General features: G+C 50.3%; 1 protein-coding gene and 1 long non-coding RNA gene across 2 annotated transcripts in view; one reads left to right on the forward strand and one right to left on the reverse strand.

Moving 5' to 3' along the window:
- Window positions 1–2,973: 2,973 nt before the first annotated feature.
- Window positions 2,974–13,685, reverse strand: part of HTR4 (5-hydroxytryptamine receptor 4) — a 36,079-nt gene continuing 25,367 nt past the window's right edge. The window contains exon 6 of the mRNA XM_069029285.1: window positions 2,974–5,600. Within this exon, the coding sequence (XP_068885386.1) occupies window positions 5,513–5,600 (88 nt within the window). The 3' untranslated portion in view covers window positions 2,974–5,512. The remainder of the gene's footprint in view (window positions 5,601–13,685) is intronic.
- On the forward strand, window positions 10,787–13,664 carry LOC138118259 (uncharacterized). The gene is made up of 3 exons (XR_011155063.1): window positions 10,787–10,857; window positions 11,124–11,377; window positions 12,811–13,664. It is a non-coding gene; the product is annotated as an uncharacterized lncRNA (long non-coding RNA).

Below are 13,685 nucleotides of genomic sequence, written 5' to 3' on the forward strand. Positions count from 1 at the left end.
GTCCAGAAAATGTTCCTGAGTTTCTGGAGTACTGTGCCAGATCTCTGGCTGGTATCTCCTAACTCCAGCCTTTGCAGAAGTATTTACACAAATAAAGTGTTTGTTTATATTCAATATTTCTGGAAGCAGTTGAACCTTGCAGTAGTTTTGACCTCTGAAATGTGGCACCCGTTTTACCTGAGTCCACTGTGTCCATCCCTGAGGGCTCTGGGGGAGGGAGGAGCTGGGATCTGCCAGGGATTTGATCTTTTGCCTCTGAGCTTCCCCCTGTCTCCATTTTGTGGCTGTTCTGGGCACTTCTATTCAATCTCCACGCCAAGGGAAGGCTTCCCTGGCTCTGCCCCGTTGAACTTTCCTTGGAGCATCCCAGATGTTTCTGTGCCAGGCTTCTCCTCCCCCCTGTCCCTGGTGTGCAGCAGGAGGAGCAGCTGCTGTCCCTGCAGGTGAGGGGACAGTGATCCTGCTCTTCCCACCTTCCTGCAACACAGGGAATTCCAGCTGGGCCTTTCAGCTCTGCTCTGCTGCTGTGGGTACAAACTGGGATCCATTCCCAGCCCCCAAAACCAGGGATGTTTGCAGCTGGATAGCAAAGGAAGCTTTGCTGGAGCTCCAAGGCAGCGTGGTGAACATTTAACCTACAAGGTAAGGAAATGATAAAGGCAGCTCTGTGCCTGCATCACCTCTGTGCCCTGCTCCCCTCCTGGCTGTGGCTTTGGGGAAACATCCAACAGGAATTTCTTCCCTGGGTCCACTCTGACTCAGCAACAGTGGGTGAGTTAAACCTTGGCTGGGTTCTGTCGCTCCAGTGCAGGTGCACAGTCAGAGGGGTCTCCTCTCACAGCCTCTGAGGAGAAATGAGCACTTCCAGGTCCCTTCAGCTGGGAAAGGCAGGTGGGGTTTGGGAAGTGAGTCTGAGCTGCCTTTGGCAGTGCTTTTCCCACAGCTCCTCCTGGAAGAGGATGCAGAGCTCCCAGCTGGGAGATGCTCAGGTGCCTGGGAAATGTCATCTAAATAGTACAGATGGTAAACAGAGAAAGGCCAGAGTGTGTGTGGGCACAGCAGAGGGGGCACAAAGCCTCGTGTTCACCGTGCTGGGGGTTGCTTTTCCCTCTGATTCAGGAGGAAGGCAAAATCAGTGCTGGGGTTTCAAAGAGAAGAGGATTTTGGAAGTGTTTTTATTTGAGGAAAAGCTGTGAGGAGTTGATGGAGGTAGGAATGTTGCCCCTGCTCTCTCTCCAAGCTGTTCAGGGTGTGAGGAGCAGCTGCAGCCTCCCCCTTGCCCAGGATTTCCATTTTTAGTTCCCAGTTAGCAATTCCAACTCAACCCCTTGTCAGGGGGTGACAGGGACACCCTGGCCCTGTGTGCACTGCATGTGACAACAGGACAGCCAAAACCAGGGCCCATCAACTGGAGAGCTCCCTTCAGCCCCTCAACAGCCACTGGGTGCTGACAGGAGATCAACTGGGGCTTTATTCAGGAGGAGTTCTACAAAACCTGAAAGAACTAAAAGCTTTTGCATCTTTTTATTGAGTTCATAGCAGAAGAAACCAGCAGCTTTCCTGCCTTTTGGCCTGGGAGTGCTCAGAGATGGCTCAGGAACTCCAGTGTGGGGGAAAATGGGATCCTAAAGTGGGGAAGGGTTTCCAGGTGCCAGGTCCAGAATGAAAATGCTCTCCTTGGCTTCAGCACTCCCGAAGTTGGGTGGGAATGAGTCAGAGTCTGCCGTGTGTGGGCTGCCTGCTCCCAAAGCAGCGCGTGGCTGGAGCTGCTCCCTGCTTTTCATCCGTGCTGGGAATGAGGTGGACACGATCTGGACCCCATTAGCTGGTTCTGTGCACGTTGTTAAGTCAGGCTGACACAAATAAATGCCTCCTCTTGCTGAGCAGAGCCAGGTGGGAGTGAATTCCATCTTGAAAACCACGATACTGGGCTGAGATCAGCTCCAGGCCAAAGATATGTGTTAGTAATCCCTGAATTGAGAGGTATTTGGAGATGCAAAAGCAGCTAACAGACTATTGCTGATTATTCACAGAGCTCTGATTCCAGTAGGGGACAGAAGGAGCAGATGAGGTAAAATCAAAGCCATTTTGAGGTGTACTGAATCACAGGCAAGGTGAGCATCATTTACCTCTCAGCTCTGGCTCATGTGCAGGTTTTCAGTGACACATTCCCAGTGTCCGTCCTCCCTGAAGTGTCCTTTGGTGGAACAGACACCCCAAGAGGAGCATCACATGAATCTGTTTGGATGGCTCTGATCCCATGAGCAGCTCCACAGGGACCCTCCAGCCTGGGAATCCTTCAGGTAAGGGGCCAGGACAAGGTGGGGGCTCCTGGACTGCAAACCAATCATGATGGGAACGAATGAAGCTGAACAGGGCAGAATTTCTGTGAGCACGGGCAGGGGGACAGTCAGGACCAGGGCAGGGACTGTCCCCTGTGCTGGCACTGCTGAGGGACCTCGAGGGCTGTGTCCAGTTCTGGGTCCTCAGTGCAGGAGGGACCTGGAGGGGCTGGAGCGTGTCCAGGGAAGGGAATGGGGCTGGGGAAGGGGCTGGGGAATTCCTGGGGGAGCTGGGAAAGGGGCTCAGCCTGGAGCAAAGGAGGCTCAGGGGGGACCTTGTGGCTCTGCACAAGTCCCTGGGCAGCCCCTGCCAAGGCCTGAGCACCCTTTCCATGGGGAAATTCCTGCTGCTGTCCACCCTGAGCCTCCCCTGGCCCAGCCTGAGGCCGTTCCCTCTCCTCCTGTCCCTGTTCCCTGGGAGCAGAGCCCGACCCCCCCGGCTGCCCCCTCCTGCCAGGGAGTTGTAGGAAAAGCAAAGAGGGGCAGCTTCCCCCTCCCTGTTACAGCTCCTGGAGCATCCTGTGGGGCAGCTGAGAAGTGGAACCTGGTGCCACCCTGGGATTTGAGTGCAAACAGCGCCAGAAATGAGCCCGAGCTGAGTTCAGTGCCATGTCCAGAGAGGAGCTTTTATTTTAGGAACAGCCACTGCACCACACATCACTGAGCACAGGCAAGGACTGGCACCACCAGCCAAGATGGGCAATGGGGAAGCTGAACTGGGAGGCCACAGGAGCAGCCAAGGAAATCCAGAGTGGGGCCTTTCCATGAGACACCTTCTTCTTTTCCAGGGCAATCCTGCCACTGTTGATGGCACGGTGGCATTGCTGGGCTCACAGCAGCTTTGCTGGATTCTTGGTTTAGCCAGCAGGAGCTGCCAGGTGGTTCCTGACAGGTTTGCTGAGCCCAAGGAGGAGTTAGAGGGGACACAAAACGTGGACATTTCGTGTTTGCAATTCCATCCAGTTGGAAGGGGAGCCCTTTCCCAGCGAGAGCTGTTGACCATTTTGGCTGGTGAGCCACTGCTCCCACTGACAGAGCCTTGGGAACGCTGCCCCTGGGGAAATCGGGAGTTCCTTTTAAATTCAGAAGAGATCTTTTCCTAATGCACATAAGAATAAAGGAGAAAACAATGCCTGAAGGACAACGGCAGAACCAAAGACCCCTCCCTGTGGCTTCCCCGTGCTGCTGGTTCCATCTCACGCCAGGAAATGTCACACCAAGATTTCAGTGCTGTTTAATGGGGACAGAGAAAAGCTTTTTTTTAGGATTTCTTTACGAAATTTGACACTTGAGGTGAAACAAAGCCAAGCTGTTCTGCAGCCTCGTGTGCCCAAACCCCAACAAAACCCTGGTGGGCACTTCCACACAGGAGGAGGATCACAGGACTGAAGCAGCCCTGGATGGATTTTTTTTTCCAAACTTTCAATAATGGCTTTTTTTCACTCATTGTTCTGGTGAGTAAAAGAGTGAAGTTAAATGAATATTTTTAGGAAACAAAGCCCTGTAAAAACAGGTCATTGCCAAACAGGTCCCGATGATGAACCAGGAGCACCTTCCACCACCAACACCAATAATTTGTGTCTTTCCAACTGCCAGCAATTTTCTGCCTTGGTCTTCCAATCAGGGCTGTTTCTGCCCAGTGCCCTTTGGAATCCTAAAGTAGAAGGATGTGAAGCTCTATCAGTGACTTTGCTGCAGAAGAAGGATTTAAAGAAGTCAGACACCATGGCCAGGAAGCCACTTCTTCTTCTCATGCACAACATTTCTCCTACCGAGCAACATTTTTGTTTGTTCCAAGCAGGATTTGTCTGTTTACAGTAAATACCTGTCACATAGCAACAGAAATATTACTAAATAATAATACAGAGGATGTTAAGCTCCTTGATCTAGAAGCTTTTAATGAAAAAAACACATGTTCCTGATAAAAAATAATAAATAATGTCAGCTTTTCTTTGTACATTAAAAATATCTGTACATGGTTACACGCTGTACCAAAGCACAGTTTTATTTTCTAGGCTCAGGGTGGCATTGCTGGGGTAGATCTTCACCTAAGAAGGGTCGAGGCTCGTGGTCTTGATCCTGCATGAAAATCCTTTTCCCAAATTCGTGGAGTTGAGAGCCTTGCCCACCCTTCCCATGCAAAGGGGGAAGCAGCTCACGAGGAACGTGGCAACATCGACATGCAGGCAGCAGCTGAGGACAGAGATCTCTGCAAAGGGTGACACTGGGAAGTCTGGAGAACTTCCTGCCTCAACTGGAAGAGACCAGCAACAAATAGAAAAATAAAGGTGGCGAAGGTAAGTAGAAGTCTCTCTTCCAAACGGAGCTAGAAAAGGGTTTAGATGGTTTGTTTTCCAAGATGGCACTTAGTGATCCATTGCAGACTGGCTCTGGCTCTGGCCAAGCTTCCTGCTGGCTCAGAATGCCCAAAGTTTGCTCAGGGGAGGGATGGGGACAGCACTGGGCTCCAGGGCCACGTGCCATCCATTGGGAATGGCAGAGCACGGCCGTGGCTCCGAGCTGGGATGTCCCTGCAGGTCCCACTCCACACCCCTGGAATCCTCCTTGGCCAGGAAACACAACCAAAACATTCCCAGAGCTCTGCAGGGCCGGGGGAAGCAGCAGCTGGTGCTGGCCTCCCCCCAGGGGTGGAACCAAAGGGCAGCAAACATTTCCTCTCGTTTTCCTGGAGAAAACCTGGAGCTGCTCCTCCCCTGACAGTGTCCGGGCTCCGGGCAGGACCTGGCAGGGATGGAGCAGCTCAGTCCCATCCTGCTGGGCTTCAGCCACACCTGGTGACCTCCAGGACAGGGGGATGAGCTGAGCAGAGGGCAGCTGGGACGGAGCAGCTGGGAAGGAGCAGCAGGAGTCCCGGCACGGGGTGGTTTGGAGCTGTTCTGTGTCCTGACTTTGCCAGGAATTCTCCATTCCTGGAGCAGGGCTCTGGCACAGCCGAGCTCCAGCTGCTCCTGCAGGGACAGGGACAGCAGCCCTGCCCCTGCCCACGCTCCCACCCAGCTCCATGGCTGGACATTCCTGGGAATTCACTGCAGGAGGCACCATGACAACGCAGATGGAGGGTTTTTCCAGTCCTGCTGCCCATGAATCCTTGGGATATCCTACAAGGCCTTTGTTCTTCCAGCTGGACTGTTCCTCTTCTGGGCCCAGGACTAGAAACAGGACTCTTGGGATTCAGGGTCGGTGTGGATGGGAAGCTTCTCTTGTTCCTGGTGGTGCCCATTGTGTAAAACCGTGTACCTGGGAGGGGGAACACAAAGGTTTGTCAGTGCCAGGTCAAACACCAAACTTAGGGAAAAGAGCATCTTGCAAACCCCAAAGTACATTTAAGAGAGTGATTCTTCCAGATAATCCACATCCCACATTAAGAAGTGTGAATCCCTGCTTTGCTCTGCAACAGGGAATGAAATCCCTGAAAACCAAGAACCGGCTGGGTTTCAGGTGTCTGAGGTGAACTGCACTGCCTGAGTGTGCTTGGCCTGGCGGATGCTCCTGCAGGAATTTCCCAGGCTGGATGCTGGTCCCAGCAGGGCCAGGTCCCTGAATGTGCAGATATTTCCCTCAAACATCCCTCGGAACTCCAGCACTTTAAACAAGGACCAGGAATTTTAACCACGTGCTCCCAACGAGTTACAGACTGGATGTCAGAAAACAAGGAAAGACATTTTGCACCTCACACTGAACAGACTCCAACGAGATGGCCACGAAGTGAAAACAGAGCTGGAATTCGATGGACCAAGTCAGACAGGGACACTGTGGGACACAATCCACCCGGGAGACCTCGGGAATGCCAAAGGCTCTGCCACGGATGGGACACAGAGAGGAGAAGCCCTGCTCCATCCAGGGGCAGACACTTGGAGCAGCTCCGGAGCAGCTCAGGACGATGGACAGGGACTGGAATATCCAAGGATCCAAACCTTCCTCCGTGTTCTGCAGCCGTCCCGGAGCGGAGCAAGAGCAGCAAGAGCAGGCGGTGCCGACTGTGAGAGGTTCATTAAGCTAAAGAGGAGTCATTAGGGTGTCCCGGGATGTCTGTGGCACAAAGTGTCTGTCTGAAGCCTCTGGCAGTGAGCTCAACACTTCCAGCTGTTTACCCTGTGGGGAAAGAGGACTGGTAGGACAGGAGGAAAGAGCATTCCTGGCACAGGGAGTGACAGCTCCTGGCTCGCTCAGGTACCGGCACATCATTCCTAAAAATATTCCCAACACCTCCAGGAATCTGTTAAGGGAGTCCTCTGCTCCCAGGCTTTTGTGTTCCACGGGGTTTTTCCATACCCTGCAGCTTCTCCCTTCACAAATGTAAGTTCAGAGCTGCCTGCCGGCTGCAGGGGACCGATTTAGTGCTGGAGAAAAGCTGGGATTTTACAGCCCTGCTTTTGTTCTCACCCCTTTGTGCCTTCACGGATCTCTGCCTGAAAATACACTTCATTTTCCAGGTGCGGGCACCTGTGGGGAGCAAGCATCAGGGCAAAGGCTCAGCTGCTTTCCCTGCAGGATCACACCTGGTGTGCCTCAGCTCCCACCCCGGGCACTTGCCAAGGATTTATCCTACAAAGCAAGGAGGAAACAGCCCTGGAACCCTCCCTGTGTGGGCTGAAGGCTTCAAGAGAAAGGAGCCAGGTAGGTCTGAGAAATGAACACATCTGAGGCAGCCAGGCTATGTGTGCAGGAAAATAAAACACGGAAAGGGTTAAATGCATTAAGTAAATTATCTAGAGCAAATTAATTGCTCCGTTTTCCTGCCTCTGATGAGCTCCTCCCATGGGATTTGTGCTCACAGAGAGTCCCGGGCTGGCCCTGCCCTCTGCATCCTCCCGCAGTGGGCACAGCGTTGCTGTCACTTCCCCTGGAGCCTCCCAGATCCCAACCACCCCCCACAATAAACCCCAATAATGGGAAGGCACTGCCCCCCCGGGACCTGCTGCAAACCCTCCCCGTGGCCCTTTAGTTGTGGGATGGCCAATTTGGGGCCGACTGCTGGGCACGTCCCGCTGTTCCTGGCAGCCCAAGGGACTCTGCAACTACAGCTTGGCTCAGCTCTCAGCACAGGAGGGGAGCTCTGGGGGTTTGCCCTCCACAGGCTCACGAGCAGAACAAGGAGCTCCAGATTCTTCTGGGAATTTGGCAAATCCCAGGGAGAAGACTCCAAGGGGACGCAGTGGCTGCAATGCTCCCACTTCCACTCCCTGCAGAGCCGTCCCCGACACCAACCTGGGCAATTCATTAGGAGAGCAAAGCCCACAAATGGCTGGGCTTTGGTTTTCCCCACCTGGGATGAAAACCAGCCACCACTTCCCAGAGCCCAAGGTCCTGCTCAGTCCTCTCCTGATGAGCAAACCTTGGGATCAGCCCTGACCTCTCAGGGACAGGAATTGTGAGGGTTTGGATCATGTTGATCATAAATAACAAAGCAATGAAGGGAAAGCAAAGCCAGCCTGGCCCAGCCACAGCTGAATCCTGCTGGGTGGAGGATTTGTGTGGCTGCACCTCCTGCATTTTCCACCTTCCCAAACCCACCCGAGGTGTGCAGCTGCCTTTGCTCTCTGTTCCATAATCCTTTCCCAGTTTACAGCTGGTTTCATTAATTATTGCTTCCATTCTGGGACCGGCAGGAGCTGGTTCCTGCTGTCCTGACATTCTCTGGACACTCAGGGGAACTTCTGCAGCTGGGCTTTGTGCAGGGAGGGACGAGAACTGCTACTCTGGGCTCCCCAGCACTTTTGCCATGAAATCCATCCCCTTCTGCTCGAAAAAGGAACGACAATAGGCAGAGAAGAAGTTTTTCTGCAGAAATAGGGAGGGGTGGGGGTATTTTTGGTGTATCTGGCACTGCCAGGGTACCTCAGGTCTCTCTGGGTGCACAAATGGCTCAGGAAGCTGAGACATGAGCTGCACAAAAAGCTGCTAAGCACCGCCTTTTGTCATATTTACAAATCTCTTTGTAATTTTTGTACTATAAATGCAAAATTGTCACTGACAGAGTTTCTAAAGACCCCCCTGAGAATGCAGGAACAGAAGAGAAAATGCAGGTATTGAGTTCACTGAGATGCTGCTGCTCTGAGCTGTTCACTTTGTTTGCTTCTCTCATTCTCCAAACTTTTTCAGCTTCAGATATTTTCCCCATTTCTGATGTGGAGCAAGTCTGCAACTCCTCGTGAGATAAAAAAGAAGAGAAAAGCAGGAAAGAGCAGGCTCCAAGGGGTGTTCCAAGCCTTTTGCTGCTTTTAGCAGGGGCCTGATCTCCCCACTGCGGTATTGGGGCAGTGAACACTCACTGCCTGGGTCTTCGTTTGCTCCTGTTCCAGTTGCTGCAGCCCAGCTCGAAATGAAACACTTCAAAACACGTTTCTTCCTTCATGTGCAACCAGAAACTCCCCCCAGGAACGGGCCACCATCCCACCTGGAAGAGATTTCCAGGGAAAAGGCAAGTAGGTGATGACGGCTCCCATTGCATCACAAATCTTTTGTTATTTGCAGGAGCACCCAGGACAGATTTGCTGGGACCAGAGGAAAACAAGACAGAATTATGTAAAATGGGATGAACTGGGAAGATTTGTGCTTGGCTTGAGCAGAATCCCATTTTCCATAGTGACTTTTTATACCATTTTTATCCTCAACCAGCTAAAACAGGGGAATGTAGGAGAGGTTTTGAGGTAAAAGTTGGCTGGAGACACATTTGAAATGGAACCGAGCCCCCAAATTGAATGAAGGATTTCACCTTCTCTAGGGTTTGACAGTGGTGTTGCTCCCCTGTTCATCTTTCCCTGTGTTTTCCTTTCTCTCCCAAAGCCATTTCCCTCTGGAATATTTGCAGCACCCCAGCTGGAACTTCACCCTCAGTGTTGTGCCCATTCCTCAAGGCTCTGCTGCTTTCAGATGGACTTCCAAGAGCAAGAACAAATCCCTCTGATCTCCGAGGGGGATGGTGGTGAACAATCACTTGGCAGAGGTGATTTTAATGAACACTTCACTGAAATCAGCCTTGCACCATCTGCTCGGTTCCGGAATTACAAATTCTGAATTAGAAAACAACAGAATTCACAAACCACTCCGAGAGTGAGGGGAAGAGAGAGCAGCTTAAGATGATTTTTGTGACTTATCCCAGCCCAAGATGGATCTGCTCTGCTCCATCCCTGTGTCAGGAACAGGTGGAAAAGAGTCCCTTTTTTAATTCTGTGTTTTATGGCAGCCACAAACCCCCAGGAACGAATCCCTGGAAGTGCAGGATGGGTCTGGGTGGCACCAGCAATTCCCCAGGTTGGAAGCACCAGGAAAGATCCCCACAGATGAAATTCCAGTGGGCCAGGAATAAAATCTGAGGAAGGTGCCCTCGTGTTGTCTCCCTGGAAAGGTACTTTTGACATTCTTGGAAAACTGGGGGATGCTGGGAAACAGAGAATTGAGAAGAGTGTGACATAAAATCCGAGAATCCGTGGAATTCCCTATTTTAATCTGTGATGTTTTTCCTCTTTGGAAGAGTGGGAAGGCTTTGAAAGAGCAAAATCCTTCAATCTGAACCACACCAAATGTCAGAATGAACTGGGAGCAAAATGCATTGTTCCATTTCCATCTTCTGCTGAACAAAAAATGAATGCACAGAGGCCAAATTAAATGGAATTTCACAAAACATTTGCTTTTAATGCAGCTGCATAGGAAACTTCCACAAATGAGAGCGGGGTTGTCCCTCTCTCAGCATTCCCAGATTCACAGACTCCACAAAATTAGAAGCTTCCCAGTGACTCTGTAAGTTCTGGGCTGAATTTGTCCTGTTCCCACCACTGCAGTGAAGTTCTGCACTCGGCCATCAGCAGAAAACCCTTAGGGCAGGGTGAGAATAAATTGAATTATCCCATTACAGCCCAGTAGTGGAAACCCAGATCTTGGGAAAACGTTTGGATTGCTGAATTATTTACACGGCTCTGACAGCAATGTTGATTTTAAAGTCCTTTGTAGTCAAATCTAAGCACAAATCTCTCTCTGTCTCATGACAAGTGTTTATTTTCCCACTCCTGAGCAGTTAAGCTGAATCTCTTCATTATCTTTAAATCAAATAATGCTGGTCCGGCCCTGGGAGCTGAACTAAGCCCTCATCATTCTTTACTAAATTTCAAGCAGAGGTTTTATAAAACATCTGTCTCCAGCCCACTTCTCCCAGCCTCCAGTGCATTTTGTAGGATTTCTGTAGAAATACAGATTTAAAATTAGCACTTCTTGAGTAAGCAAAGCCCTTGAATGAGAGAAACATAAAAAAAAGAGAAAAAAGGAGATTTTTTTTTGTTTGTCTCTGACAAGTCACAGGAAACAAAGAAAGCATCTCCCAATATGTTTGTGTCTCTCCTTTTTTTCCCATTGTTCCATCATCCCTCCTTTTTTTCTGGCAAACCAGGACTAAACCCCCTCCAGTCCCTTTATTTTTGTGTTTGCAGGAGCTGTGGATCTTTTTCAGGGAGGATGTTTAGAAGTGCAGCCAAATAACAGCCTGAAATAGGATCTTGAGGTGAGATGTCCAAACCCTTCAGCATCTTGTTTCCTTTTGGTTTTCTCCTGCTGGATTGGACCCAGATTTTGTTTCCCTGGGACTGCAGGTGCTCATTTCCACCCTCCTTTTTAACCTTTTTTATTGCCAGGCTCTGTTAATGAATTTCTCTTCCCAATCCCCCTCACCTCCATTGCTGAATTGGACCATTTTCCCCTTTTCCCACTCTCCTGCCTTCCGCTGCTCCCCTGGATAATGTTTATAATTTTCCCTATTTTCCACTGCAGGATGTCCCACTCAACTTTAGCTAAAAACCTTGGAATTTGGGTATTATGAACACGAGTTGGTGAGGGAAGACAACGGATCCACACAGCAACCAAGGGGGTGGGGATGGTGCAGAGCTGCTGAATTCTTCCACTACAGATCTGTGACATTTTAACGTTGTAGAAGTCGATGTTTCCACAACAGAAGCCACAATTTGGGCACCAAAAGGACAGAAATGAAGCAGATTTTAAAATCAACGAGGAGCTCCTTGTTTGCAGTGAGTGAAACCCATTTGCTAATTATAAACCAGGGTAAACAAGTAAGCAAAGGAGAGCGGCCACTGGGGATGTGGGGAAGGGGAGCCCTTTCCCCTTTTCCTCCCATTAACTCCCTATTTCCATTTCTCTCCCGTTAATGTTCAGCTTGGCACTCCATTAGAGGCTCTAATTAGCTCCAGATTTTGGCCTCCAGTTCGTTTTTGCACTGTAATTAATGCAACAGTCATGAGAGGCCCAAATCTGATAATGAGGAGAGCACTTGGAAGCGCTCAGACACGTCAGAAACACAGAGCAGCCCATTGAGAGCAGCTCACAGCCACCCCCAGATGGGATGGCTCAGGATGGGCTGCTGGGTTTAAGTGTCTCAATTAATGAAACACAAGCAGGATCAATTAATAATATTCAAATGGAAGATAATGATGGTTTTTAATTTTTTTTTAATGGAGGTCTCACCACTGGCATAATTAAATCTTTCATCTGCTGGGGGACAAACCCACATTTGTTCAAGCTGTGAGGTGAAACAGTGGCAAAGCTCGGAGCTGTTTCTTTGTCCAGTGGAGTTTGTCAGGTTTCAAACACGTGCCACAGTGGGAGAATCCCAGAATTCCAGGTTGCAAAATCCCTCCCAGCCCATCGAGTCCAGCCTGTGCCCCATGCCCACCTTGTCCCCAGCCCAGAGCACTGAGTGCCACCTCCAGGAATTTCTTGGACACCTCCAGGGATGGGATCCAAACCTCCCTTCCAATACAGAATAACCCTCTCAACCCAGGAATGGGTGGCTTCTCTGCACTGAAATATCCTGTGGAAAATGGAATTACAGCTCGTGGAAACCTGGCAGAAACCTCCCCATCCTTCCCTGCTTTGTGTGTGAACAGCAGAGCTTTTTGGTTTGGTGTCAAAAACCAGATTTCCTCCCAAGCACCACGTGTAGAGAACAAAAGTCTGGCACGTGCTCGCTGCTCTGTCACTCCTTTGGGTCCCTTTCTGAGGAGCAAATGCCACCAACCCCCTCACAGCAGCTGGGGCTCCCATGTGTCCCCTCCCACCCTCCAGGCTGAGGGAAGAGTTCTGCTCCCCAGGGAATGGCTCATCCAGCCTTTCCTGCCTCTTGTCCGTGCAAAACCTGCGGGTTTGTGTCCTGGGAATTTCTGTACAGCCCCAAGGTGGTGTGGAAGCTGGGCTGACCTTGAGGTACCTAATTTAAGGGCTGGGAATTGTATTTTCTTGTAATGGAGTAATGACATAAAAATCAAATAACAAAATAGCAGTTAAATAACAGTTACTTTAAAAACTGTTATATTTAATAACAAAAAAATTTAAAAAAATAATAATAAATATCCCTGTGGTACCTTTAACATCTCAACTAGGACCTGTTGTAGTTAAGTTGTAGTAAGTCTTACTAACTTAAAGTTTATCTGGTGCCTTTCCTCAGCTCTCCATCGTGGGAAGGAAAGCTCAGACAGCAAACACCAGGTTCCACCACGTTGTGTTCAGTGTGAGTTTCTTCTCCCTTTTCCTTCTTTATCCAGATTTTCCAATTAATATTTCTATGATGTGATTGAAGTAGCACATTCCTGGCTCTGGACTTTCTCTCCTCCAACCCACTGGGTGTGAATTTGTAAAGCTCCATCCGTGCTATTGTGAACAATATTAATTAATTGTGAGCTGTGCTCCCCACTCCTCATCTTCTGTGAGCCTTTTATCAGGATTAAATGTCACACCACAGATGGGGACATTGGCAGTGGGTGCTCCATTTGAACAAAATCTCCAGATTCTCCCTCAAAAGCCTTGGTTTGATCAATGCAGGCTGGGATTTCAGACCCCCCCGTGCTCCCTCTATTCACCCACCAGCAAAATTAATTCCCTGCCTCACTTTCCTGGACTTTCTCCTCATTTTTAGCTGTTCAAAGATGCCAAGCCAAGGAGCACATATTGCCTGTGGCGGTGTTCCTTCCCCTGTTCCTCAGGAAGGATGATGCTCCCCTTGTTCATCCCCTTCCCTGCCAAGAGCTCTCTCCCAGCAGGGTCAGATCCTCTTCAGGAGGGGGACAGGAGCTGCTGCTTCATTTTGCTGTGATTCAGAGGCTGCTCAGTCCCCACTTTGTGTCACTGTGTCCCCAGACATCCTGTGCTGGTGCTGTTATCCCGCCTCAGCCTCTCCAGGAGGAGCTCCTGGGCATCTGCCCCTGAGGATCTGTCCAGGGATGCCACGTGCTGCTCCCTCTGGGATTTCAGGGATGCTCTGAACTCCTCTGTGAACAAAGACCTGAAGGAAACCCTTTTTTCTCTGAGCATCCTAACGAGCAG

Source organism: Aphelocoma coerulescens, chromosome 13 (assembly GCF_041296385.1).
Source record: "Aphelocoma coerulescens isolate FSJ_1873_10779 chromosome 13, UR_Acoe_1.0, whole genome shotgun sequence".
NCBI lineage: Eukaryota > Metazoa > Chordata > Aves > Passeriformes > Corvidae > Aphelocoma > Aphelocoma coerulescens.